Below are 13,501 nucleotides of genomic sequence, written 5' to 3'. Positions count from 1 at the left end.
CGTAAGTCTTATTCAATAATAGTCATGGCATTTGTTAAGGGCTTACTGTGTGTCAGGCACTGTAGTGAGAGCTGGGGTACACACAAGATAAGCAGGTGAGTCAGAGCTTCCTTGTCCCAAATAGAGGGGGAGAATGAACACATATTGAATCCTCCATTTTACAGATGAGGAGACAGAGGCAAAGATAAATTAAATGACTTGCCTAAGATCACACAGCAGACTTAGATTAGAACCCGGGTCCCTTGACTCCCAGGCCTGGGATCTTTCCACTAGAGCACACTGCTTCTCTCATAACAAACACCTTTTCTATACTATCCTTCAATAAGAATTAACATTGCCAAAGGAATTTTTAATAGCTTCCCTAGGGCTCTGCTTCACGTTTTCATAGATTCTATTGGAGTTCAGGCCTAGCGAAATAGCCCCATTCTGCTCATCAGTATGACATTGTCAGGAACTTGTCAATAAACCTATTTTGGATGCTGGGGTTGATAATCTCTATGGCTGAAAAACATTTGTCCTGGCAGAATGAAACCAAGATGGTCCCCACCAGTGGCAGCTCTGAATGCTAAAGTGGGGTGAAGAGAGGCGGTGGAGATGGGAAGGGGATGGAGAAGCCCTAGGGTCCCTTTGAGTTGGTACCTTTGAAGACAACATCAAATTGGTCACAAAACACACTAATTCTGGGTGGTTATTAAGCACTGCTACACAATGTGTAATGTTAGAAAATGTTCCGATGGCACCCGCACCATTCTAACAGAACACGGCCCCTTTGGGTTTTCTTCTGGGGCTTTCAGGGAGATGAGGATGGCATTCCTTCCTGACAGATGCACTTTCTGCCTAAAATCCTTGGGCAGACGACTTTCTAAATATTCATATTTTACAGTTCATCAGGGAGACAGCATGGCCTAGTAGAAGCAGCGTGGCTCAGTGGAAAGAGCACAGGCTTTGGAGTCAGAGGTCATGGGTTCGAAACCCAGCTCGGCCATTTGTCAGCTGTGTGACTTTGGGCAAGTCACTTAACTTCTCGGTGCCTCAGTTACCTCATCTGTAAAATGGGGATTAAGACTGTGAGCCCCACGTGGGACGACCTGATTCCCCTGTGTCTACCCCAGCGTTTAGAACAGTGCTTGGCACATAGTAAGCGCTTAACAAATACCAACATTATAGTAGAAAGAGCAAGGGATGAGGAGTCAAGAGATCTGGACTATTCTGTGACCTTGGGCAAGTCATTTAACCTCTCTGGGCTTCAGTTTCTTCATCCCTAAATGAGGATAAAACAGACTACAACTTCTGGTGGGACAGGGACTGTGTCCAATTACTTAACCTTGCATTCACTCTAGTGCTTAGCACCTAATTAGTGCTTAATAAATGTCATTACTATGATTTGAGCTATCAAATGTTGATATCCCCACCTTAAACACAGTCCCAGACACCAAAACTCTCACTCTCTCTCTCTCTCTCTCACACACATACACACACACATCCAATACTGACAAAGATTTCCCTATTCACGTGTTTACAAATGCATATTCTCCCAAAGCATATTCTCTTATTCCCCTCCTCTTACGCCGAGCTCCTGCCTTTTCCCCCATGCCTCTCCAGCATCCAGCCCTGGGAAGCAGTAGGGCTTTCAATGTCTGTTTTTTAATACAGGGCTGATGTCTCCGCCCACAGGCACCTCAAACTGTCCCCAAGACCAGTCATGGGGCAACCCAGATGAACTTGTAGTGACTGCCCATAGGGAGGACAACCTCAGCATTCAGGGAGAGAAGCAGAGAGAGGGAGAAGGAGAGCTACAAATGGGGGATTTGCTCCCCCTCCTCTCCAGAAAGAGCAATAGGGAGGAGGAGGAAATGCTTAGGTGCCATGTGGTGAGACACCCCCATCTCTGGGCCACCAAAATGGCTCCATTCTGACCGAGGGGACACATGTTCCTGAGAATCAGAAGGATGGGGCTTCTAATTCCAGCTCCACCACTTGTCTATGTGACCTTGGGTGAGTCACTTACTTCTTTGTACCTCAGTTACCTCATTTGTAAAATGGAGATTAAGACTGTGAGCCCCATGTGGGATATGGACTGTGTCCAACCTGATCAACTTGTACCTACCCCAGCATTTAGAACAGTAGCTGGCATATAGTGAATGCTTAACAAATACCACTTTACACACACACAAACACACAGGAGGTCTAACATATTCTTTAATGAATCCCTTGTCCTCTTTACTGCCACTGACCTACTTCATGGGTCACTCTGAGGACTAACAGGGCTTGGCATCAAGGGTCAAGGTTTGCTCCTGGATCCTTTCTGATGTTAACAGCTTCACCTGCTCCTGTCCCCAAATCCTGGTCTCCAAGACATCCATGTCCATATCAAGTCATTTCAAAGACGCTCCGTTTCCCTCCCTGCCCCACAGATGAGGATGGAGAACACAAGGGGTGGAGGAAAGTCCGCGGCAGCAGCGGGGTGGGGAACTTGGAGGGCACGGCCATGAGAGCATCCCCTGGAGGGCTCCTCCGCCTTGCCCCACTGGTCCTTACCGGCTTTGTCGATCCAGGCTCGATAGCCGTTCAGCTCCCGTTCAATCTGCTGCTGCCTCCGCAGCTTCATGAAGGCGCGACGGTTCTCCACTCTTTCTCTCTCTTTGGCAAACTCCCTGCAAGCAAAGAAGCCAAGACAGTCTTACCGACATGGGCCAAGACGGCAGCGAGGATAAGTGGAGAGAGTGAGGGAGACAGAGAGGAAGGGAGAGGGGGTGAGAGGGAGGAAAGAAGCCCAGGCCTTGGGAGAATAAAGGACCCATGAGACGAATGACAGGGGAGAGGGTTAGTGGGGCTGGCTACAGCCTGGGACAATTAGAGGAATTGGTAAGTCTCTGAATGGGGAATGGGAGAGAGGGCCGGCTTCTCCTAGTGGATAATGGGCTGACACAACCAGCCTTACCACTTCTGCACATAACTTACACATTCAACTGTTTCAAGACTTACTCAGGCACATGTTCATTCATTCAATAGTATTTATTGAGCGCTTACTATGTGCAGAGCACTGTACTAAGCGCTTGGGATGAACAAGTCGGCAACAGATAGAGACAGTCCCTGCCGTTTGACGGGCTTACAGTCTAATTTTACATGTCCACTGCTCCATCTCTCCATTCTCTTCCCACACCCAACCTGTAATTTCTTTTGTGCCATCTCCCCCACTGGACTGTAACCTAAGCTCCTTGTGGGCAAGAATTGGGCCTTTGAAATCCATTGAAAATATTTCTGTCTGCCTTCCCTCATTTGAGTGTGAGCTCCTTGTGGGCAGGAAACGTGTCAGGCCTTTATTTCATAGCTCCCAACCACTTAGTGCCAAGAAGGCACCCAGTAAACATGTCACCTTTTCTATTTTGTTTGCTTTTACTTACGCGTCTGATGTCAACCCTCTCCTCCCCTTCTTCTTAGATCAGGAGCCCTTTGAGAACCAGGGACTGTGTCTACCTCTCACCCATGTACTTCTTTCCCATCACTTTGCCTATAGAAAGTGCTTAATAAATACTCCTGACTATTACTACCATTATGCTCTCCCAAGCACTAAGTATAGTGCTCTGCACCCAATAAGTGCTCAATAAATGCCACCTAATGAAAGAATGGAAGGAATAAAGGAGTGGGAGCCATGAAGGGAGGCCTTAGCAAGCAGATGAAATGGACAGCTAAGTGCACTGGACCATACCACACATATAAAGTATGGACTAGGCAGGTTGGAGAGGTGGGTAAAGGAGGAGGTAGTGAGAAACTGAGGCCATGAAAGCCAGAGTTTGAAGGTGGCTAAAGAGATGGCAGAGAAGGGGGATCATCACAAGGGGTAGGTAAATGGAAGAGAAAACAGATTCTCCAATGGTCCCTCTGGGTCACCCTGTTTGGGACGCTCCTCTTCCTCCTCTTCTTCTACAACCGCACTCCCCGGGCCCAGCAACCTCCCTGTTCTGGGCAGCACTTTCAGCTGTGGCTTCTTCTCCCATCCACCTCTAGAGAGTCAAGTGGGGAAGAGAGTGGGTCGGAGGGCATCGTTGACGCCGCCAAGGGGTGGACAGAGTGACTGCAGAGCCCTCTGGTGGGGACCCCGCCCCCACAGCTGTCCCAGTGGGCCCCCCTTCTGCCTCCCAAAGCGAGACAGTGCCCATGCCATGATGCTCCCTGGGGGCTGGCTCTCGGCAGGCAGAGAGTCCTTCACACACAAGGCTGCCACATGCCAGAAGGGATGGGGGCAAAGGTGCTGCATTAAGAAAAATGTATTCCACAGCAGCACGGCTTCACGTTTGAAGGACTTTCTGGAGGAGCCATGAAGGCACAGAATGCCGGAAGGAGGGCTCAAAAGTGGAGGGGTAGCTGACAACCATTCAGTAGGGGAATAAAATTCACCTTTGTCTGGAATACTTTTCCCTCTTCCCTCGACCCTAACAGCTGCTGGGTTCTCCTGCCAAGGACCTGAGAGGTCAAAATAGTGGAAATGACCCTGGAGGGTGATATGCCTCTCCCTGGCTTCTAGCTTCCCCTTCCCCTTCTCCAACTTCCCTCTCTGTGCAACCTAGAGTGGGGCCAGCATTGTGCTGAAATAGAGACTTTTTTTTGTAAAATGTGACCAATTCCAAAACATCCCCCCTTCTGACTGCCTTGTTAAAATCTCTCTAGAGCGAGAGCCATTGGGGTGTACGGTTTCCAGTTGGAAATGCAGGTAGAAGTGCAGCCTTCTCCCTGGGCCCTGGCCCACACCGCCAACATCCGCTGGCTACGGCCCAAACCCACACCTGACCACTCACCCCAGCCTACGATGCCGACGTCCGCTGGCTATGGCCCAAACCCACACCTGACTGCTGCTTCTGCTTCGGCTCCTTCCGGGCCCGGCCCGATCGCCCGGCTGGCTGGCTCCCTGCCTTCCCTGTTCTAACAAGCTCTTGGCTTCCACCCACCAACCAGGCAAATGGGAGCAGGCCCACAAGGTCTGGAACCCAAGAGGAATAGAGCCAAACTAAAAAGAAGTCAGACGAGGGTGAGAAAGAAAGCATTTGAATCAAAGTGGAAATCCCCATAAATCACCACCTGGAGCACTAATGAGGCTTCTTCAGCTCTCCGCTCAGTGGTACTCGAGTCCCTCAGGGGCAGCAGAGAAGGGTGGGAGGTGACCTATGCTGGATTCTGTGAAATTCTGTGAAAACTGGACATCACCTTTCACCGCTGGCCACCCACTTCAGCCATCCATCCTGATGCCCTTCAATTGCTGTCAACGCAAATGCTGCCTCTTTGGTGTCCTTGCGTCCACACAAACACTACCCTAACATTTCTCATACTAGCAACCCAGCAAACCTTGAAGTCAACAGGTTGATCACTGGCTGATCTCATTTGACGGTCCTTCCCCCAGCAGCAATCCACATACAACTTCTCCTCATTTAGCCTTGCTCCCATCCAGGAAGGCTGGGGTTCCTGGTCCCTGGATATTTTTGATAAGCAGAAAAGTCACTCAGGATTCCAGCATCCTCCTAGATCTGAAGACCCCTCAAGGTCACCGTAGTTCAGTGATTCCATCCTCGAGAGCACCAAAGTCATGGTGGGGCCTCCAAACTCACTCTCTGGTCACTTTCTCAATCTAAATGATTCACTCTTTGTCCTCCACTGAGAGCAACTGTGTTTTCCTGGACTATGGAGGGAAGCTGCCTTTGCTGTGGTGAGCTGTAGTTCTGATAAATGGGGAAGATTCAATTAGAAGTCCTCAGGCAGGCACAAGAACGGCCTCCTGGTCCTCGGCCAGGCCTTGGAAAGCTAGGGATTCTGGGACCTGTCCCCCAGGTCTTCACTAATGGCTTGTGCTTTGTCCCTGGGCCTCAGAGCAGTTCACGTGAAACGTGAATTAAAATCCAAGAAACGAATAAAGGGATCGATCTGTTCGGTGACACGGCCTGGCCCTGCTGTTCCGGGAACGTGCTGATTGGGAGCTTGTGTTCTCTGACGTTTTCAGGGTGGTTTCGGAAAGGCCTGAAACAGGTCAACCCAGCCCCTCCCATTGCTCCCCTGCTCCAGATAAATCTCAGAGACAAAGGCCCAGGAGGGCCAGGGGCACCTTTATGGGGGGGCTGGTGGCAAGCTGCTTCTCCTGACCCTCAAAACTGTGGTGCACGCTTACCTTGGGCCATACACATCTCCAGTTCAGTACAAATAAAGCTGTGTTTACAGATTCAGGGGCTCCTGCTGTAGTCATGGAAACCAAATCAGACTCTAAGCAAGGATTGGGCTGGCCTGGGCAACTCAAACATCTGTTTACCCACACTTCCCCAAGCCAGAGAGAGAGGGGAAAGTGATGCTTTTTCCAAACCATAAAGCCCTGGGGAGAACCTTAATGGACCCTCTCGGCAGGGCTCCACATGGCCTCGCCTTCATGTGAGAAGCCAAGAGCACTGCACACACGCGTACACACCCAAACACACACTCGTGCAAGTAGGCTTGCACAACCATATAGGAAAGCGCCTCTATAACAGATCTGGATGCCTGTCCACTTTTCAGGGACTGGCCAAGCTGGGAACCACTGGCCAAGCTGGGAACCTGTTGAAGGTGGGTCTCTTTGAAGCGTATTCCATCACCAGACAGAAATTTGTGTCCATCAGACAACACTCTTCTAGGGACGTTCGGGTTTCAAAGGAGCTTGCGACCCACAACTCTCACTTGAGGGTTCTTCCAGGACAAAAATGGGTCAGAACTGGGTTCCGACACAGTTGTCCTTGCAACAATCCCCCAGGGTGGAAGTGGGGAGGCACGCACGACTGATCCCTTTGACAGACATGGGAAATGGGGCCCTAGGATCTGAGGTCCCCCAGAATTTAGATGGACTGAACAGAATTTGAGTGTCATGTCTCTTGCCATCCTTCCCTGGATGTTGCCTGCCTCTCTGGAGCAGAAGTAGAGGCAAACCAGAAACGTACTCTACCGCCTGCCTGTCTATACATATTAGTGTATGTTTCAGTCACAATATTTCAGTGGGCTCGAGGCCCGTGGCGCACAACAATAAGCCTCAGGGAACTAAGTGCATTTCATATTCTTCCCTCCGCCCTCACTTCCCCCACCCCTCCCAGCACTCTAATTACAGCATGAAAGAGGCGTGATGACAGAGAACAAGTGGTAGGGTTCTTTTAAGAGACACATTTCTCATTCCTCTGAGATCCCAGCAGCCCATCCACTCCCTCCCAGTGAATCAAAGGAGCCAAAAGAATGGGTGCGTCTCTGCTCAACTGAGTGACTGGGAGTTTATTACCCGGGTGGAGCCATTCCACACTTAATAGTGTGGGGGCATTTGGGGGAGAAAAGCTTTTAATGTTCCCAGAATCTCTTGTTCGACAACATCCTCAAGCAATTCAAGCATTCTTTCCCAGAAGGTGATGATCACTGTCTGTTGCTTGGCATCAAACTGCTCTTTTCTCCCAGCATATCTTCAGACTAAAACAAGCTCTACTTCATACCATGAATTTGAAGGGAAGATGGGGAGGGAGAGATAGAGAGAGAGAAAGAGAGAAGAAAAAGAGAGAATTAGAGAGAGAGAGAAAGAGAAACAAGAGAAAGAGAGAGACAGGGAGACAGAGAAAAACAGAGACAGGGAGAAACAGATAGACAAAGGCATAGAGAGAGACACAGAAGGAGCCCCCTGCAGCTAGGAAAGATGAAAACTGAGAATAGACCATGGACATGATTGAAATACAATATCCTAAGGCATTTGAGCAGCAATTGGTTACCAAATCCCACACCACCAGGACATGGAGACATCCACTGACACTTCAGGTGGCAAATTCAAATATACCAGAGGAAATACATTTTTCTATAATGGGTGGTAAGTACGTAGAATTCATTAGCAAGGGAAGAAGTGCAGGGTGGAAATATATGCAGATTCAAGAGGGTTTGTTGAAAATTCATGGGTGAATGGTCCATAATGGGTTTCTAGAGGGAAAGTTAAGCATAGAGAGAGAGAAAATTCAGGATTTGAGATAATACATCCTGAAACATTTGGACGGATGCCAAAGAGGACAGCCATCTCATGATACTTGCAAGCATTCTGCTGCCACAATCAGACAGAACACTGGGCAGGGTGGACCATCAATCTGATCTGGTAATGACATTGCTTCTGAGGGAGAAGAGAAAGTGGAAAGAGGAAAGTAGGAGCATGGGGGAGTGAGGAAAGACAGAGAAAGAATATAGTTGAAAGGAAAGAAAAGGTTACCAATGAAGAGCAAATTCATGAGCCAGGGTGCTGTGAGCTGACAGACTGTTAGTGAGAGCTCCTGGAGAATTCATTGCCTGTTATAGCATCATCCCCAAAGTGGCAGCTGTTAGGCTAGGATCCTTGACTTCCCAAGGTTCGTGTTGGCCAGAGATGGGCCCTGGACCAGGATAGGTGGTAAAGGCAGGTAGGGAAGGCTGGTAGGAGGTGATAAAATGACAAAATAGCCACCTTGCTTACCCAAGATTCAGGTTCATTGACATTTGGAGAGTTTTATCGGGAAGCCCTCTCCACTCTCAGCCATCCAAAACAGTGGAGTAATAATGGCTCAAGCTACAAAACCAATTAGAGACCCTTTTCATGCTCACGACCTAACTGGGAATGAACACTGAGTTGACTGCCCTGAACATCAATGCTGACCACTCCTTACTGGCTATGCAGTCTGGAATGAGTGTATTTTTGGAAAAGGATTTTTCAGTAACAGTTTTTTGCCTGGCTCAAATCCGCACAGGACAAATTTAAAATGAGATGTGGAGTTATCATAACTGAGCTTTGTGTGAATGTTTTGGGCGGCACGGACTACCAACCTTATATCCACTTCAGGCTCAAAAACCTCAACCCCAGTCTTCCCCCTTGATTGGCAGGTGACACCTCAGGCCTTTTCCTGCTGTCACCCTGGGGGTGTCCAAGCCTTTTCTAGAGCCTGAGAAGGCTGAAAGTTGGGATGGAAGTGGGGCAAGTAGTGGGTGCCAGAATTCTTGGGCAGAAGATGTCATTTGGGCAAACTCCTGTCCAACCAGGATGTTACACAAATTTATGACTGCACAAAAAAAATTCAGAGATCTCCCTCTACCTCAAATGAATGCTTTTCAGCTTTACTGTACTGAATTGCAGTTGAAGTACCACTATCAAAGTCTTCTACCATTATCTGGCTAATGAGTCTATGTACGGTTGCTGTCATTGGCAGACATGGATTATTCTCCTGCTGCTAATCTCTTGCTCACACCCACCCTTTGCCTCGAAATCCCTTCGATTTCACATCTGGCAGACCACTGCTCTCCCCATATTTAAAGCCTTTCTTAAATTGCATCTCCTCTAGGATCAACACATCTCCCCACCCATTCCCTTCTACCACTTCAGCACTTCTGTGTCACCTAAGCACTTGGATACTCTCTCTTTCACTCTCTCTCTCTCTCACACACACACACACACACACACATACTCCCTAACCATAGCGGAAATATACCTTAATCAATGTTATTTATTGAGCCCTTACAGTGAAGAGAAAACACTCTACTAAGCACTTGGGAAAGTATACTACAACAGAATTGATAGACAAGTTCTCTGTGTATAACAAGCTGACAGCCTAGAAAAATTCCATATTCCTTCCTCCTACCTATTATTTCTTTTAGTGTCTGTTTTCCCTGCTGGGCTGTAAGCTCCTTGAGGGCAAAGTTCATACTTACTAATGTTCCAGTGCTCTGCACAGAGTAGGTACTGCTACTGATTGACTGACCGATGGCCCCCTAGGCCATCCCCTGAGCTTCTCACTTTCAGAACCCTGAAGAGCTCCCTGAATTCCAGATTCTGGCATAAATGAAATTCAGTGGCCTCCTATTTCCAGACCTTTCCAAGAATTTGCTTAGCTTGGGCACATTTAACCTGCTCCATAATGAAAGAGGAAGAGAAGCAGGGAGGAGAGGAGGAAGTTGGGGGATAACCCTGGGTCTTTACTGGGGGAATCATCTGGAGAAATGCCTCCAAAGAAGCAGCTTGGCCTAGTGGAAATAGCACAGGCCTGGAAGTCAGGGAACCTGGGTTCTAATCCTAGTATTCACCACTTGCCTGTTGTGTGAACTCGGGCAAGTCACTTCACTTCTCTGTGCCTCAGTTACCTCGTCTTGTAAAATGGAGATTGACTGTGAGCCCCTCATGGGACTGTGTCCAACCTGATTAGCTTGTATCTACTCCAGCACTGAGTACAGTACCTGGCACATAGTAAGCGCTTAACAAACTACAATTAAAAAAAAGATATCCCCAGAGCTTGAAGACTGTGAGGGCACAGGACCTGTATATTCTCTGAATTCACCAGGCTGCCACATAGGCCATTCTCCCAGCATACTTTCATTAGTTAAGAACTCTCCTAAGTTTACTGCATCCTTCTCCATCATCATCACAGCTAGAGAGCAAAGTCCTCTTACAACCAAAGAAACACTCCCTCTGGAGTGAGCCCTTCCTTTTATTTGGGACTGAAAGCTGGGGTATTTAGGATGGGCTCTCCAGAGGCAAATTCCTCATTATTATTAATATTATTATTATTATGAATACTACTACTAATAATAATAATGGCATTTGTTGATCCCTTAATTTATGCCAAGCACTGTATTAAGCACTGGGGTGGTTTGGACCCAATCTTTATCCTACATGGGACTCAAGTCTAGGAGGGGAGGGAAATGAGGTATTTCATCTTCATTCTCCAATGAGGAAGCTGCACAGAGAAGTGAAGTGACCAACCCAGGATCCCACAGCAGAGAAGTGGTGGAGCCAGAGATTAGAACCAAGGTCCTTTGACTCCCAGGTCCATGCTTTTTCCATTACACCACACTGATTCCTTCCTGAGGATTCCTCTGGATGGAGGGTTTTCCCCACTCTGGCCTTTCTGGCAGTTTTGAAGTCATGGTCATTCAGCGTTTGAAGCCTGGGCGAATGTCTTATTCTTTTCCTCCCACATAGCTTTTCCCACGTGGCTTTTCACTCTGTCCCTGTCTTCTAAGGGCTCAAGAGGGGGAGGATTAGAACTACTCTTGCATCACAGAGTCAACAGCCTCCGAGAAATGGATTTCCAATAACAACTCTAATTTGCAAAGCATAAATAATAGCATTATTCTGCTCTGCATAAACACACTCTGGAAATCTCTAAATGAACATTGGCTACTGTGCACACATCTTTCATCCAAGGGTTACAGAGCCCTGAGAGTGTAAGTAAAAATCTGAGCCCACTATATCCCGTAACTCTTTCTCTAACGCATCTATCTCATGCTCTATATTGCACATGTGGGAGATTACATGTACACAGAGCACGCAGTGAGTCTTCATGAAATACACTGCAAAGATATGGCACGGTGACAATCTGCATGGCTCAAGGGACTGAAGAGAGCCAAGCGCTGTGCTCAGGGCTGGGGGAAGGGCTGGTATAGGAGACAGAGCACAGAAACATCAAATGCAGAGACCTCCCCCCACATTCATACGCTCCTCATTTCCCCTTGGCAGCAATTGAAGGAAGGTTCCAGCCCATGCTCATCGGCAAAGCTGGGAATGAGAACCACTGGGGCCCAGAGTCCTGTTTCATGGTTTTTCTAAGTGCTCACTGCACAGGGCTGATGCCCTCATGGTTTTCTCAGCTGGACTCCCTGCCTTGCTCCTTGCAGGTCTCTGGGGTTTTCAAATCAGGGCTGAAAAGACCCCCAGATAGTAGCTTTCTGACCTGTTAGTTCTTGGATGCTATTCCCTTCTGTTCTTCATGTCCCCCTAAAATCCCTGCCACCCGTTCATTCCCATGCCCATGATGAAAAGTTCGCACCTACGCTGGCTTGAGTGAGATTTGGCCTCGGAGACCCCAAGCCTGCTGACAGAAAGAAATTAGAAGATGCCTAAGAAGAATCAGACTGGCTGGAAACAATCCTAATAAAGATTGAACCTCATGTCTCAGGCTCTAGCCATGCTCCTGCCATCAGAAGTATCGCCCTGTGACCTGGTTAAAGTAGGTTAGCACAAATGTTCACTGGATTAAAGAGGGTTTTCTAGGTAGACATGGCTGCTATGGTTTGGGAGTATTATCCACTTTTCCCCACAGGAAGACACCTCTCCAAGAGACCTTCCCTAAGCCCTCCTCTCCTCTTCTCCCACTCCCTTCTGCGTCACCCTGACTTGCTCCCTTTATTCATCTCCCCTTCCAGTCCCACAGCACTTATGCATATGCCTGTAATTAATTTATTTATATTAATGTTTCTCTCCCCCTCTAGACTGTAAGCTTGTTGTGGGCAGGAAATGTGTCTGTTTATTGTTGCATTCTCCCAAGTGCTTATTACAGTGCTCTGCACACAGTAAGTGCTCAATAAATATGGCAATGAATGAATTCAGTGTCCCCTTTAAATTATAGGTAATAAATATAATAATTACAACGGTACTTCTTAAGCATTTATTATGTGCCAAACACTGTTTTAAGTGCTGGGGTAGATGCAAGGTAATCAGGCTAGACACGGTTCCTTTTCCCACATTGGATTCACACTCTTAATCCTCATTTTACAGATGAAGTAACTGAGGCCCAGAGAAGTTAAGTGACTTGCCCACTGTCAAACAGCAAACATGAGAAAGAGCAGGATTTAGAATCAGGTCCTTCTGACTCCCAGGCCTGTGCTCCATCCACTACGCCATGCTTCTTCAGGAGCACAAATATTATTTACAGAGCAAATAGTGCTCAGGAACCAGTACAAGCTCATTAATTACTATTGATTGACTGGCTGATTGAGAGAGGGATTCCCATGAGCTGAGGAATCTTTCAGCAGCCCTCCAGCCCCTGCCACTGCATGCTCCCATCAGGAACGCTCCAGGCAGAACCTTTCATTCGCATTTACTGAGCACAAGGGATAGGAAAGGCGTCTGAAGTGCCTATAGTGAAGAATGGCCCCCCATCATCACGCCCTTGGCCAACAGACTGAGAATTCAGATGACTTCTCTTCCCACCTGGTTCTCAGTCCTTTATGCCAGTAACAGGGGCTGTGACTCCCACCGAGGTCAGGAGGATTTGGCTTTGGCCCTGCAAGACTAGGCCTTCAACTCTGAAGCCCAGGAGAGAGTCACAGATCCCGGTCTGCATGAAAGCAACATTAAAGGTCATGACAGACACAGGGAGAATCAATTAAAGGAGGAAAGTGGTGGAGGCGCTGTGCCATCTGGTCTTCTATTCACCAGGCCACCATGGTGCGGCCGTTTCCATGGGCCTCCATCTTCCCAGCATGGCTCAGTGGAAAGAGCATGGGCTTGGGAGTCAGAGGTCATGGGTTTGAATCCCGGCTCTGCCACTTGTCAGCTGTGTGACCTTGGGCAAGTCACTTAACTTCTCTGTGCCTCAGTTACCTCATCTGTAAAATGGGGATTAAGACTGTGAGCCTCATGTGGGACAACCTGATTACCCTGTATCTACCCCAGCGCTTAGAACAGTGCTCTGCACATAGTAAGCGCTTAACAAATACCAACATTATTATTATT

The 13,501-nt window shown here is 48.1% G+C and overlaps 1 protein-coding gene across 6 annotated transcripts in view; it reads right to left on the bottom strand.

Annotated features, from left to right (window-relative positions):
- The window catches only part of CACNA1E (calcium voltage-gated channel subunit alpha1 E), a 271,336-nt gene that overhangs the window by 91,550 nt on the left and 166,285 nt on the right, over positions 1-13,501 (bottom strand). For all 6 annotated transcript variants that reach the window (XM_029081472.2, XM_029081478.2, XM_029081475.2 and 3 more), the window contains one exon: positions 2,539-2,654. In XM_029081472.2, coding sequence (XP_028937305.1) covers positions 2,539-2,654 — 116 coding nt within the window. The remainder of the gene's footprint in view (positions 1-2,538; positions 2,655-13,501) is intronic.

This window comes from Ornithorhynchus anatinus, chromosome 16 (assembly GCF_004115215.2).
Source record: "Ornithorhynchus anatinus isolate Pmale09 chromosome 16, mOrnAna1.pri.v4, whole genome shotgun sequence".
Lineage (NCBI taxonomy): Eukaryota > Metazoa > Chordata > Mammalia > Monotremata > Ornithorhynchidae > Ornithorhynchus > Ornithorhynchus anatinus.
This window is presented reverse-complemented; position numbering and strand designations above follow the sequence as displayed.